This window comes from Bubalus bubalis, chromosome 9 (assembly GCF_019923935.1).
Source record: "Bubalus bubalis isolate 160015118507 breed Murrah chromosome 9, NDDB_SH_1, whole genome shotgun sequence".
Taxonomy (NCBI): domain Eukaryota; kingdom Metazoa; phylum Chordata; class Mammalia; order Artiodactyla; family Bovidae; genus Bubalus; species Bubalus bubalis.
In genome coordinates, this window is record NC_059165.1 from 88,260,085 (window position 1) to 88,274,927 (window position 14,843).

General features: G+C 39.0%; 1 protein-coding gene across 6 annotated transcripts in view; it reads right to left on the reverse strand.

Annotated features, from left to right (window-relative positions):
- Window positions 1-14,843, reverse strand: part of RAPGEF6 (Rap guanine nucleotide exchange factor 6) — a 225,217-nt gene that overhangs the window by 99,786 nt on the left and 110,588 nt on the right. For all 6 annotated transcript variants that reach the window (XM_006072649.3, XM_025293055.2, XM_025293053.2 and 3 more), the window contains one exon: window positions 433-564. In XM_006072649.3, the coding sequence (XP_006072711.2) occupies window positions 433-564 (132 nt within the window). The remainder of the gene's footprint in view (window positions 1-432; window positions 565-14,843) is intronic.

Consider the following 14,843-nt stretch of genomic DNA (forward strand, 5'->3'; position numbering starts at 1 on the left):
TAAAATGTGGCTACTACCAAATTTAACAGTCTTTACAATACAAAGGCAACTCTAATTTTCTTCATGACTTTACTTATGGAGACTTAAATAATCAACTATCATAAAAATCAGTCTTTTTATAAGTTCAGTTGTCTCAAGAACCATTTTCTAATGAAAGCTAATATATATTAATATAGATTCATCTGGGTAGAAGAAATTAAGAACACTATATTCACATACTGTTGGACCATATTTCATCACTCTCAAAAGACAGATCACCTCTTTCATTAGGCTTGTAAATCTGAAATGTAAATAAAGCACATTTTCTCAAAGACTTTATGTCTGAATTTCATAACCTAATTAAAAGATATATGAACACCTAAGCCATAAGCACAAGGTACTTGGCAGAATTAAAAAAACATAAGCATAGCATACAAACTCCTAAAGTATTACCTGATAGATATCAGATAAACTGCTGCTTCCAGAGTCACTGGCGATGCTACAACCAGACTGACTAGAAGACACATGAGTCACCTGTGGGTGAGGGTTGTCTGCGATGTGCATCTTGGTAAGATCGGCTGGAAGCTGAAGAAGAAGAAAAATAGTCTAAGATATTCTAAATATCAAACATTAGCATTAAAGAGTTCTTGACACATGGTGTAACTTTTGCAACAAAATTATATGTACATTTCTCTTCAATCTAATTTCTAATCTAAATTCTCCATTCTTAGAAAAATCTCAAAAAATGGTAAGAACCAAATTAGTATTCATTAAGCAAGCCTACAGTGGAAGCTCACTGATCAGTTTTCAAAAGAGATTACCATAAGTAAGGGTATTAAAGAGGGAAAAACTGCCCTTTCCTTTTCCTCAAATAAAAATAACTGGCTGTTGCTACTTAAAGTATAGGAATACTATCCCCTCCCCACCCATAAACACACACATCCCTAATACAAAACGGTTGGAATACCAGAATAAAACAGCAATATCTTGGATTAAAGTACAGCATCTAGCATCAAGACTTCAGAAAAGCAAGCATTCAATATTCCAAAATTTTAGTAAGCCTTTTTTTCATTTAATATTGTATTAGCTTATAGTTGGACCCTAAAAAATTTTGTTAGTAATCATAATGATGTAATGAATGTCTGTGCTAGGTATATGGCTACGGAGACAAAGAAATCAATGTTTCCTCCATCTCATCTTTCATATGATTATGCTTTTATCAGGGATGAAAGTTGTACAATATAATTCACACCATAAAACTTTAAAAAATTTTACAAAATAAATGCTATATTTATTTTGAGTTCAGACAAGATACAAACCACTGTGCTCCAAAGCAGTGAGAGTTTTACATTGCAATTTGATGACATATTTTCCAAATAATTTCTCTGCAACTTGCTATTCAGGACCATTGAGAGAAATCTACATTTCAGAGCAAGGTTTCTCACTGCTTTATTTACAAAAATGTTAAAGAAAACACGTGAATGATAGTGGAAGCTAAATATACTCTAAAGAAGAAAATGTCCAAACCTATGGTCAAATACTAAAAATTACACAAAGAAAAACTGCATCACTAACATCCCCTGCTGGGACACGTGATGCAGATGAATCCTGTAATGCTTTGGATTTGGACCCCAGGCAGTATTTGTTGCTGTTGTTTAGTCACTAAGTTGTGTCCAACTCTTTTGCGACCCCATGGACTGTAGCTGGCCAGGATTCATTGTCCATGGGATTTCCCAGAATATTGGGGTGGGTTGTCATTTCCTTCTCCAGGGGGTCTTCCAGAACCAGGGATCAAATCTGAGTCTCCTGCTCTGGCAGGCAGATTCTCTACCACTGCACCACTCGGAAAGTATGTTACACCCTATCTGGAATCAAGATTGCTAGGAGAAATATCATCAATCTCAGATATGCAGATGACATAACTCTTATGGCAGAAAGCGAAGAGGAATTAAAGAGCCTCCTGATAAGGGTTAAAGAGGAGAATGAAAAAGTTGGCTTAAAACTAAACATTCAAAAAACTAAGATTATGGCATCTGGTTCCATCACTTCATGGCAAATGGATGGGGGAAAAAATGGAAAGAGTAACTTTTTTTTATTGGGTGTTATTTTCTAGGGCTCCCTGCTGTTCATGACTACAATCACAAAATTAAAAGACATTTGTTTGCTCCTTGGAAGAAAAGCTATGACAAACACAGACAGCATATTAAAAAGTAGACATCTCTTTGCTGACAAAGGTCCATTCTCAAAGCTATGGTTTTCCCAGTAGTCATGTATGGATATGAGAGTCGGACCATAAAGAAGGCTGCATGCCGAAGAAATGATGCTTTCAAACTCTAGTGCTGGAGGAGATTCTTTAGAGTCTCTTGAACTGCAAGGAGATCAAACCAGTCAACCTCAAAGGCAATCAACCCTGAATATTCATTAGAAGGACTGATGCTGAAACTGAAGCTCCAATCCTTTTGCCACCTGATGTGAAGGGCTGACTCACTGGAAAAGGAGTCGGCTGAAAAAAATTTCCCCAATGCTGGGAAAGACTGAGGGCAAGAGAAGGGGGCAGCAAAGAATGAGATGGTTAGATAGCACCACCAATTCAATGAACATGAGTCTGAGCAAGTTACAGGAGATAGTGAAGGACAGGGAAGCCTGGTGTACTTTAGTCCATGGGATCGCAAAGAGTTGGACATGACTAGTGATCGTACAGCAACAAAAAAATAAGTGTGATCCAAAAGTAAACTGATGCTCAATTTAAAATCATCGCAATCCCTGATTTTGGATTAAAGTTACATAGGATTAATAGTGCTTCCAGTTAGCTACTGAAAGCAAACACAAAACTTCACCATAGGGAAAAAATCATCCTGGGCATCAAGATAACAGGACTGCCTGGTGGCTCAGCTCCTCCAATGAAGGAGGAACTGGTTTCATCCCTGGGTTGGGAGATCCCCTAGAGAAGGAAAAGGCAACCCACTCCAGTATTGTCTAGAAAATCCTATGGACAGAGGAGCCTGGTGGGTTACAGACCATGGAGTTGCAAAAGAGTAGGACACAACTTAACAACTAAACAACAGGCCTCAGATTACTTAAAAAAAAAAAAAAAAAGACACATAATAGCCATTGCTCAAATAAAACCAGGCACATTAGGAGACAAGATGGCATTCATGCTAACTAAGAGAAGTAATAAAATCTAGAAACTCGTGAAGAAAAAACTTTCAAATAATGGAGTTATCAGATACAGATTCTAAAACAACTGTATTTAATAACATATACCAGGGGTAGACGGTAAAAGCATCTGCTTGCAATGCGGGAGACCTGGGTTCGATCCATGGGTCAGGAAGATGCCCTGGAGATGGAAATGGCAAACCCAGGCAGTTTTCCAGTACTCTTGCCTGGGAAATTCCATGGATGGAGGAGCCTCATAGGCTACTGTTCTTGGGGGGTCGCAAAGAGTAGAACATGACTGAGCGACTTCACTTTCACCTTCACCAGGGGTTGGCAAACATTGTCTTTAGAGGACTTAAGAGTATACATTTTAGGTTTTTGTAGGCTACACATCTCTGTGGCATTACTTCCTCTGACATTTTTTTTAAAAAAGAACAACTCAGCAAAATAAAATTCCCATTTACTGTTGGACAACATTGTTTCATACACACATCAAACAGGCCAAAAAAATAGGAAGCAACTTCAGAGACCAAAAAAAACCCCCAAAAAACCCCTTTTATCTTTGGCCTTTCTAGCCATCTCAGACAAACCAACTACATATTGTACAGCTAAGTACATACACAAAACGCTCAGAATAAGATTGTTTTGTTGTTGCTGTTTTTGCTTTTTTTCACAAGATTTTTTTCTCCTCTGAGATCATAATGAACATGATCGCACCACAAGTAAAGTCAGAGGTAGGACAGAGACTGCTCCTAAGGCTGGTTTGGTCATCCGGGGTCATTAAAATTGACTCACTCCTAACAACATGTACAAAAACATAAAATGTAAATAAAATCACAAATTTTCCTTTAAAAAGTACTTTAAGAAGAAAAGCAGGGCCTTGGAAATTGGGTTCTTTTTTCCTTCCCTGCTGCAAATTCATGTTATGGCTTTGGCCGGGTGGGAGAAAATGTGTGTCCCCTGCAGGTGGCGCTTGCATGGCGGGAGGGCAGGCCGGCAGGACGCTACTGGAAAATGACCATGTTTAGACTGAGACGGGAAGTGGAGGGTGAACAGGTAGGTCATGGCGGCCTTTTTGTTTCTTTAAACTTTTTTTTTTTTGATGTGGACCATTTTAAACGTTGTTTTTTGTTGTTTTTTTTTTTTTTTTAATTGCATTTGTTACAACCTCACTTCTGTTGTTTATGTTCCAGGTTTCTACCCTGAGGCATGTGGGATCTTAGCCCCCCAACCAGGGATTGAACCCATACCCTCTGCGTTGGAATGGGGAGTCTTAACCACTGGACCACGAGGGAAGTCCCATGGGTAAGTTTAACTTTTCCTTTATTTTTTGCTGTCTAGTCATCCTCATTGGTCTTGGTGTCAACACCATCCTGCTCCTCATCTTCAGCTGCCCCTTTGACCGTAGCTGCTTCAGCCTCCTCATCTTCATCTCCTCCCCTTCCTCACCGTCACCTTCCTCCTCCTGCTCTCCCCTCCACATCTTCTTTCTCTTTTTCATTTACCTCTTTGTCAACCTCCTGCTCCCGACTTTGCTCATTAGCAGGTGCCTCTCCCCCATTCTCTGCCTCCTCCACAACTCCCCTCTTTTCCTTTGAAAAGGTGTTACGCTGAAGCTGCTGTCCACAGCCACGGCTGACATGATGGGGCAGGCCAGTGATCCTGTGCAGCGGTTTAAGAGGAAAGAAAGCGAGAGTCCGAGGAGGCTCTCCAGAAAGCTGCTGGAGGCCAAGGCAGAGGTGGCTGAAGCACATGGGAAATCAGACGAGGGAACAATGCAAAGATGGCTTTTCAAAGCAGCCAGTGGGGCAACATATTTATTTTAAACAATCTTTTTTTTTTTTTTTTTAAACTTGGCTATGCCATGCAGCATGTGGGATCTTAGTTCCCTGACCAGGAATTGCACTTGTGACCCCTGAATTGGAAGAGAGGAGTCTTAATCACTGGACCACCAAGAAAGTTTCATAAACCACCTTTAGGAACGTAAAAACTGGGCTTCCCCAATGGTCAGTGTTCAGGAGTCTGCCTGCTCGTGCAGCAGACATAGGTTCAATCCCTGGTCTGGGAAGATTCCCACATGCTGAGAGGCAGTTAAGCCCATGGGCCACGACTACTGAGCCCATGCACAGTAACTGCTGAGCATGTCTGCTCCGACTATTGGGCCTGTGTGCCTAGAACCCATGCTCCGCAATCTGAGAAGCCACCGTACTGCAACGAAGAGCAGACCCCATTCAGAGCAACTACAGAAATTCGGTACACAGCAGTGAAGAACTAGCAGAGCCATTAATTAATTAATTTAGGTGGGCACTGTCCTTTAAAAACATAAAACTAAACAAAAATGTAAAAGTCATTCTTAGCTCAAAAGTAATTAACAGCTCACTGGCAATATCTGGCCCAGTTTAGCAATCGGGACATACATAAAGAAACATAGGTCTAAGAACTTTAGCAAAGAAAGAAAAACTAACAAAGAATGAAAGTTCTAGAATTCAGAAATACAATTATGTAAATTTTAAAAGTCAACAGATAGATTCAGTAACAAACCTGACAGAGCTAAGAAAAAAAAGAAAATAAAAATTGGTCTCAAAAAATGTCCATTAAGAGACATGAAGAGTAAAAAGAATAAAGTTAGGAAAGAAGGGGCAAGAGCCACAGGAGATACAGTGAGAAAGTAGCATCAGAATAAGCAGAGTCACAGAAAGAGAAGAATACTTAATGCATAGAAATGATGGCTGAGCAATTTGCAAAGTTAACAAAAGATATAAAGTCATGGATCAAGTAGCTTTAAAAATTTCCAGTAACATACATAAAAGCCTAACCATACTTATATACACCAGGGTAAAAGTGTCGGGGAGGCGGGCAGTCAGAGAAGTCTTAAAAGTAGTCTACACAAAAAAGAGATTACTTTGACAAGAACAAAATTAAACTGACAGCTGACTACTCAACAACTTGGAAGCCAGGCAATGCAGTGTTATCTTCAAGAGCTAGAATTCTACACCCAGTAAAAACAGTTCTCAAGATGAACAAGATAGTAATTTTCACAGAAACAAAAATGAAGAGAAATACTCCCACAGTATACCTACAGTGAAGAAAATCCACTAGGAGACAGAAAATGATTCTAAATGAAAACTTCTAGATGAAGGAAAGAAGGAAAACCAATGAAAATTGGAAATGTGCGGGTAAATCAACAAGAATATTGATTATATGAAACAGTAACACAAACCAAAAGAAAGTTTATGTGGTTTTATTAATGTCAGATAAAGAAGACTTGGAGGCAAAAGCATTAACAGAAACAAAAGAGGACATTTCATAATGATAAAAAGTTTGACACTAAATAGATATGCACCTAGTGAGTAATATAGCCTCAAACTGTATTAGGTAAAATAATGATAACAATAAAAGGAGAACTACATGAATCTACAATTATGCCATAAAAACTTTACCACAGATCTCTCAGTAATAGAATAAATGAATAAAAAAACAAGTAAAGATACAGAAGATATGAACATAATACACAAACTTAAAGTGTATATACATAAAATGCTGCAATCAAAAACTACATATTTTCTTTCAGGATTCATACATAAACATTCATAAAAATTAACAATAAGGCAGGCCCCAACATAATTCAAAAGGTTAAAATTACAGAGAGACTATTCCATGATTACAGAGCAAGTAAGGCAAAATAATAAAATGATAACTAGAAAATTATTATGCACTGGGAAAAGTATAAAACAAACCTCTAAACAGCCCATCTTTGATTATGTGAATCACAACAAACTGTGGACAATTCTTAAAGAGATGGGAATACCAGACCACCTGACCTGCCTCTTGAGAAATCTGTATGCAGGTCAGGAAGCAACAGTTAGAACTGGACATGGAACAAAAGAATGGTTCCAAATTGGGAAAGGAGTATGTCAAGGCTGTATATTGTCACCCTGCTTATTTAACTTCTATGCAGAGTACATCATGAGAAACACTGGACTGGAAGAAGCACAAGCTGGAATCAAGATTGCCGGGGGAAATATCAGTAACCTCAGATATACAGATGACACCACCCCTATGGCAGAAAGCGAACAATAACTAAAGAGCCTCTTGATGAATGTGAAAGAGGAGAGTAAAAAAGTTGGCTTAAAGTTCAACATTCAGAAAACTAAGATTATGGCATCTGATCCCATCACTTTATGGCAAATAGATGCGGAAATAGTGACAAACTTTATTTTTGGGGGCTCCAAACAAAATCACTGCAGATGGTGACTGCAGCCATGAAATTAAAAGATGCCTACTCCTTGGAAGAAAAGTTATGACCAACCGAGACAGCATAATAAAAAGCAGAGACATTACTTTGCGAACAAAGGTCCATGTCTAGGCAAAGCTATGATTTTTCCACATCTCATGGATGTGAGAGTTGGACTATGAAGAAAGCTGAGTGCCGAGGAACTGATGCTTTTGAACTGTGGTGTTGGAGAAGACTCTTGAGAGTCCCTTGGACTGCAAGGCGATCCAACCAGTCCATCCTGAAGGCAATCAATGCCAAATATTCACAGGAAGGACTGATTTTGAAGCTGAAACTCCAATACTTTGGCCACCTAATGTGAAAAACTGACTCATGTGAAAAGACCCTGATGCTACCAAAGATTGAAGGCGGGAGGAGAAGGGGATGACAGAGGATGAGACGGTTGGAAGGGCATCACCGACTCAATGGACATGAGTTTGAGTCAACTCTGGGAGTTGGTGATGGACAGGGAGGCCTGGCGTGCTGCAGTCCATAGGGTTGCAAAGAGTCGGACATGACTGAGTGACTGAAGTGAATACTGAAATAACCCACAGGTAACAAAGTCACATCAGAAATCAGAAAATACTTAAACAGAATAAATATTAAAATGCCATATATCAAAACTTGTAGGATAAGCCACAAGTTATTAATGATGAGAACTAAAAAAAGAAGCAGAAAAACAAAGAGCTGCCAATAATTGTTTTCAGTAATACAGAAGATAGGAGTATATTTAAGCTCAAAGATCATCCTCTACTTAGTTTCTACTGTTTAGATACAAAGAAAAAAATCTCATCTAGTCATGAAATAGAACGGCAAAGACTGAACATACTAATATTTTTAAAATGACAAATGACTGGTTGGGTTTTGGGATAAGGAAGACAGAATTCTATATTCCAAGATTCCTACAGAGGTAAGATCAAGGAGGAGGTCATCCATAAAAGTAACACAGTGAACCAAAGCCACAAGAGCATCTCTACAAACTACCTTGGTAACGATGCTTATAATGTACTGAGTAACTGTCATCCTTCAGTTCAGTTCAGTTGCTCAGTCGTGTCCGACTCCTTGTGACCCCATGAATCGCAGCACGCCAGGCCTCTCTGTCCATCACCACCTCCCGGAGTTCACTGAGACTCAAGTCCATCGAGTCAGTGATGCCATCCAGCCATCTCATCCTCTGTCGTCCCCTTCTCCTCTTGCCCTCAATCTTTCCCAGCATCAGGGTCTCTTCCAATGAGTCAGCTCCTTGCATCAGGTGGCCAAAGTACTGGAGTTTCAGCTTTAGCATCATTCCTTCCAAAGAAATCCCAGGGCTGATCTCCTTCAGAATGGACTGGTTGGATCTCCTTGCAGTCCAAGGCACTCTCAAGAGTCTTCTCCAACACCACAGTTCAAAAGCATCAATTCTTCGGTGCTCAGCCTTCTTCACAGTCCAACTCTCACATCCATACACGACCACAGGAAAAATCATAGCCTTGACTAGATGAACCTTTGTTGGCAAAGTAATGTCTCTGCTTTTGAATATGCTATCTAGGTTGGTCATAACTTTCCTTCCAAGGAGTAAGCGTCTTTTAATTTCAGGGCTGCAGTCACCATCTGCAGTGATTTTGGAGCCCAAAAAAATAAAGTCTGACACTGTTTCCACTGTTTGCCCATCTATTTCCCATGAAGTGATGGGACCGGATGCCATGATCTTCGTTTTCTGAATGTTGAGCTTTAAGCCAACTTTTTCACTCTCCACTTTCACTTTCATCAAGAGGCTTTAGAGTTCCTCTTCACTTTCTGCCATAAGGGTGGTGTCATCTGCATATCTGAGGTTATTGATATTTCTCTGGTTAATCTTGATTCCAGCTTGTGCTTCTTCCAGTCCAGCGTTTCTCATGATGTACTCTGCATAGAAGTTAAATAAGCAGGGTGACAATATACAGCCTTGACGTACTCCTTTTCCTATTTGGAACCAGTCTGTTGTTCCATGTCCAGTTCTAACTGTTGCTTCCTGACCTGCATACAGATTTCTCAAGAGGCAGGTCAGGTGGTCTGGTATTCCCATCTCTTTCAGAATTTCCCACAGTTTATTGTGATCCACACAGTCAAAGGCTTTGGCATAGTCAATAAAGCAGAAATAGATGTTTTTCTGGAACTCTCTTGCTTTTTCCATGATCCAGCGGATGTTGGCAATGTGATCTCTGGTTCCTCTGCCTTTTCTAAAACCAGCTTGAACATCAGGAAGTTCACGGTTCACGTATTGCTGAAGCCTGGCTTGGAGAATTTTGAGCATTACTTTACTAGCGTGTGAGATGAGTGCAATTGTGCGGTAGGTAGTCTGAGCATTCTATGGCATTGCCTTTCTTTGGGATTGGAATGAAAACTGACCTGTTCCAGTCCTGTGGCCACTGCTGAGTTTTCCAAACCTCAAGCATTATTATTATCATCCCTACCTTTCTGATGAGGAACTGAGGCAATTAGATTAAGCAACTCGCCCTAGATCACACACTCAGGAAAGCTGTGTAGCTGGAATTCAAATTCAAGTTTATCTGATTTTAGTACTCTCCGCTATTCTCTACTTTATGCCAGAACTCTGCTGGTAACATAAAGATGAAAACAGATGGGTCTTATCTTCAGGAGCTCAGTCTAATAGTGGAGAGAACAAACCGAGTTATATGCTTTCTAATTCATGAAGAAAACGCAGATCTTCATATACGAATCCCCTTAATCTCGGCTACCTGATGGGAATAATGATGGTGGTGAGTAAAGCTAACTCTTGAGTGCTCGTTGTATTTACCAAATATGTAAATTATAGCAATTAAATCCTTCTACATGCTTTTTTTTTTTACCAATCATTTAATCTGAGTAAAGAGGTGAAAGTTAGTCGCTCAGTTGTGTCCGACTCTTTGTGACCCCATGGACTACAGCCCACCAGGCATCTCTGTTAATGGGATTTCCCAGGCAAGAATACTGGAGTCAGGGAGTGGGTTGCCATTTCCTTCTCCAAGGGATCTTCCTGAAACAGGGACTGAACCTGGGTCTCCTGCTTTGCAGGCGATTGTTTACTAACTGAGCCACCAGTAAGGGTTACTGCAAATTCAAGCACAGTGAGTAAAACAAGAATGATAAATGTGATAAATGAATAAATGCGAAAAATGAAGGCTGTAGTAATGCTTATAATGGCTAGGGTTGTCCACGTAAATGCTATTATTTTACCCAATTTACAGATTAAGAAACCAACACCCAGAGAAGTTTATAAAGGTTGCCCATCATCACATAGCTAGGAAGCAGGAGTATTAAAATCTGAAACTCAGGCTGCCTGACTATAAATCTGTTCCTCTTTCCAATGAAGTTATTTCCTGATATTAAGTTGAAAGTTCATAACACCCAGAACTTACTATTTTCTTTATAACAAAGAAAACACAAAGGAAAAAGTTTTCCTCCCATAGGAATTCTTGATTTCTTAAATCTTCACTACTGTCTTTCAGCTCATCTGCCCTATTTCCTTTCCTGACTGCAGCCAGGACTTAATAGCTGACTTTTCATCAGCAACCTCAATTCACTTACCCCACCAGCTTCCAGCCTACCACGTCTGGCAAAATTTCCTATTTTTCCACACACATTTTCTATACCTGAGCTTCTGAGCTCTGCTGGAGCTCACTAATCCATGAAGACTAGTGTCAAAGTTTTGTTCGGAGGTTGAGAAGGCAGCTTAGCTAATGGCTTAAATACAGACACAGATTATGAAAGTACATAGTTTTTTGAAGGGAAATGCTTCTTACATGAAAAGGGAAAGACATGTATTAAGAAGAGGCTAAGACACAGAACATAATAAAAAATGTCAAGCTACGTATTTTGAAATTCATTTCTATAGCCAACAGAGAACTACTGCAATTTCTGTGAAAGGCAGTGATGTAAGATCTACATAGTATGTCTCTGACAGGCTTACTTCAGCAAAATCTTTCCCCCTAAACCTAGATAAGTATATATCCAGAAAATACATGATACTGTGTTTATGTTTTTTAAAAAACTAGTCATATTGTCTAAATTTATTATGAATCTTGGTTTTTCAATCAAGAACTATCCGGGTTTGAACATATAGATCTATTTTATACCTTGAACTATTGCTGAATTATTAGAAATTATTCTGCTGACTCAAAAATACCCTATAGATCCAAGTAATTCTTTGGGCAACTGTTTCACATGCAGAGACTCAGACATCCAGGCTGCTTTGGTTTCCTGGCTCTGCCATCTTAACATGGGGTCACTTAAGTAGTCACAACAGGAAAAAAAAAAAAAAAAAAAAAAAAACTGGAAAAGACTCAACACCGCCATCAATCACGGAAATAAAAATTAATACAAATAACCTTTTCCCCCATCAGAATGGCAGAAAGAAAATTTGACACTACAAAATATGGGCCAGATAATGGAGGAGAACAATATTCTTATAAATTGCCAGTGGGAGTTATGAACTGATACAGCTACTCACAGCTACTGTGGAGAGTCATTTGGGGAGTAGCCACTTTGAGGGAGCAAATGTAAGGAAATGGGCTTATTACATTTAAAATATATAAACCTTATTCCTCAACAACTCCTCTTTGGGTACCTACTCTAAAGAAGCATACATGTGTCCAAGAGGGAATGTGCCAAGACATTCATTACAATGTCTGTAATAGTTCAAAAGGAAGATAAATATCACAGAAAGAACAGCTAAATTACTATATAGCTCATTATGGAATACAAAGCAATAGTTCAAGGTATAAAATAGATCTATATGTTCAAACCCAGATAGTTCCTGATTGAAAAACCAAGATTCATAATAAATTTAGACAATATGACTAGTTTTTTAAAAAACATAAACACAATATCATGTATTTTCTGTATATATACTTATCTAGGTTTAGGGGGAAAGATTTGGAGGAAAGTATACTAGACAACCAACAGGAGCACTCTATAGTGAAGGGGGAAGATTGGGGCTGGTGGTCTAAAAGGAATTTTAGTTTTATTTGCAAAATCTAGCTGAGATGTTATACTTCCATATGGAAAAAAAACTTTCCTATTAATTTCTAAAAATAAACCATTTGAAAAATTTCAGAACTGAAAACAAATATATACACGTGAGTACAATAATTTCCCACCTTCCGATTTAAAAGTGTCCACAAACACTGGAATGTGCTGAAATTCTGTAACCCTTAGCAACTAGGGGTTGCTACACATACAGTATACATTTTTTATAAATGTTGAAATATTAAGATCCAAAGATGAGTTTTATCAGAATGTCTTGTGAGAACATGACAAATAATGATACACTTATTGAAAGTAGAGCCCAGAATGAACATTTAACTTAAAAGCATTGGAAACAAAATAGAAAGTGATATAAAATTAGATTTACCACACAAACTCCCAACATAAGGACTTGAATGTGAAGCTAAGAAATGAAGTGAAATAACCCTACGTTTTCACTTCACTCCTTTAAATGCAGCACTCTATATATTCCTATTATATATCACATGTAAAAACATTAACATATTCTTATACATTTATATTTCACTTTTACTACCTAATGAAAGCCTACCCTAGTGATGCCTACCCCACATATATCACCTGTTCATTGAGTATCTGTAGAACAGCTGAGTGAATATTTGACTTCTAAACACTGTCACTATTGCTCAGATGGTTTCCATGGATATCTGAATAGATAAAGTCTTAGCACATACACATTCAGTATTTCAGGGTGAATAGCACTTCCTAAACTGTGTACTGAGTTTTCTGGATCTATTGGGGAGGCGGGGGAAGGGCAGGGTTTGATGGCTGAATAAATCAGCAAATAATGGTATACTTAGCTCTTTACAGCAAGCGTGTATTTATGGAGAGTCAAAAAGTCCATTACTTTGCCAACAAAGGTCCATCTAGACAAAGCTACGGTTTTTCCAGTAGTCATGTATGGATGTGAGAGCTGAGGACCAAAGAACTGATGTTTTTGAACTGTGGTGTTGGAGAAGATTCTTGAGATTCCCTTGGACTGCAAGGAGATCCAACTAGTCCATCCTAAAGGAAATCAGTCCTGAACATTCATTGGGAAGACTGATGCTGAAGCTGAAACTCCAATACTTTGGCCACCTGATGCAAAAAACTGACTCATCTTTAAAGACCCTGATGCTGGGAAAGATTGAAGCTGGGAGGAGACGGGGATGCAAGAGGATGAGAAGGTTAGATGGCATCCCCGCCTCGATGGACATGAGTCTGAGCAAGCTTTGGGAGTTGGTGATGGACAGGGAGGCCTGGCATGCTGCAGTCCATGGGGTTGCAAAGAGTTGGACACAACTGAGCGACTGAACTGAAAGAACTCTGACAAAGTAGAAATTTGTTTCACCCAGCATTTTCAAAACTTCTTTTCCCCCAATATTCATCTTATCAACATTCTGTCAATATAAGAAATCATGCTATGGGCCAATACTATCCATTTATCCAAGAAACATTTATAGGTCAATTAGTTTGGGGAGCAGTGGCAGAGATCTACTTGACCCTAGACTGGCATGAATGCAGGTGTAAGTATAGCACAATATTACACAAATGAACACAGTACATATATATACATATATCTATATATATATATTGTATACTTGCCAAAACTCAGGGGTACCTGGCAAGTATTAAACAAATGTTCAAGACTGTACTACATATATTAAAACTTGGTCTTCAGGAATAACCTGCCACAGCTAAGAATCACAGTAGGGAAAATGTACCCTTTAACAAACTGCTATCTGAAACGTTCTGCCCCTTATAATCCATATCCAAGTGTTATTCATTTAGGAGAAGGTCATTCAAAGGGCTTTATTAAGTACAAAGTAATATTTACTATTAACTCTAAAAATAATGTTTAAAAATTATACAATTCCCCAACAGAACATTATTCCTCAAAAGTCACTATTAAATTCCAAACTGCATTGTTGTTAGTTTCTTTTTCAAGTGTATTTTTTTTAAATATAAATTTATTTATTTTAATTGGAGGTTAATTACTTTACAATATTGTATTGGTTTTGCCATACATCAACATGAATCCACCACGGGATGCATGTGTTCCCCATCCTGAACCTCCCTCCCACCTCCCTCCCCATACAATCCCTCTGGGTCGTCCCAGTGCACCAGCCCCAAGCATCCTGTATCCTGCATCGAACCTGGACTGGCGACTGGTTTCATATATGATATTATACACGTCTGAATGCCATTCTCCCAAATCATCCCACCCTCGCCCTCTCCCACAGAGTCCAAAACACTGTTCTATACATCTGTGTCTCTTTTGCTGTCTCGCCTTGTCTAACGAAATGAAACTAAGCCATACCCATGGGGCAACCCAAGAGGGGCAGGTCATGGTGGAAAGATCTGACAGAATGTTGTTCACTGGAGAAGGGAATGGCAAACCACTTCAGTATTCTTGCCTTGAGAGGCAAAA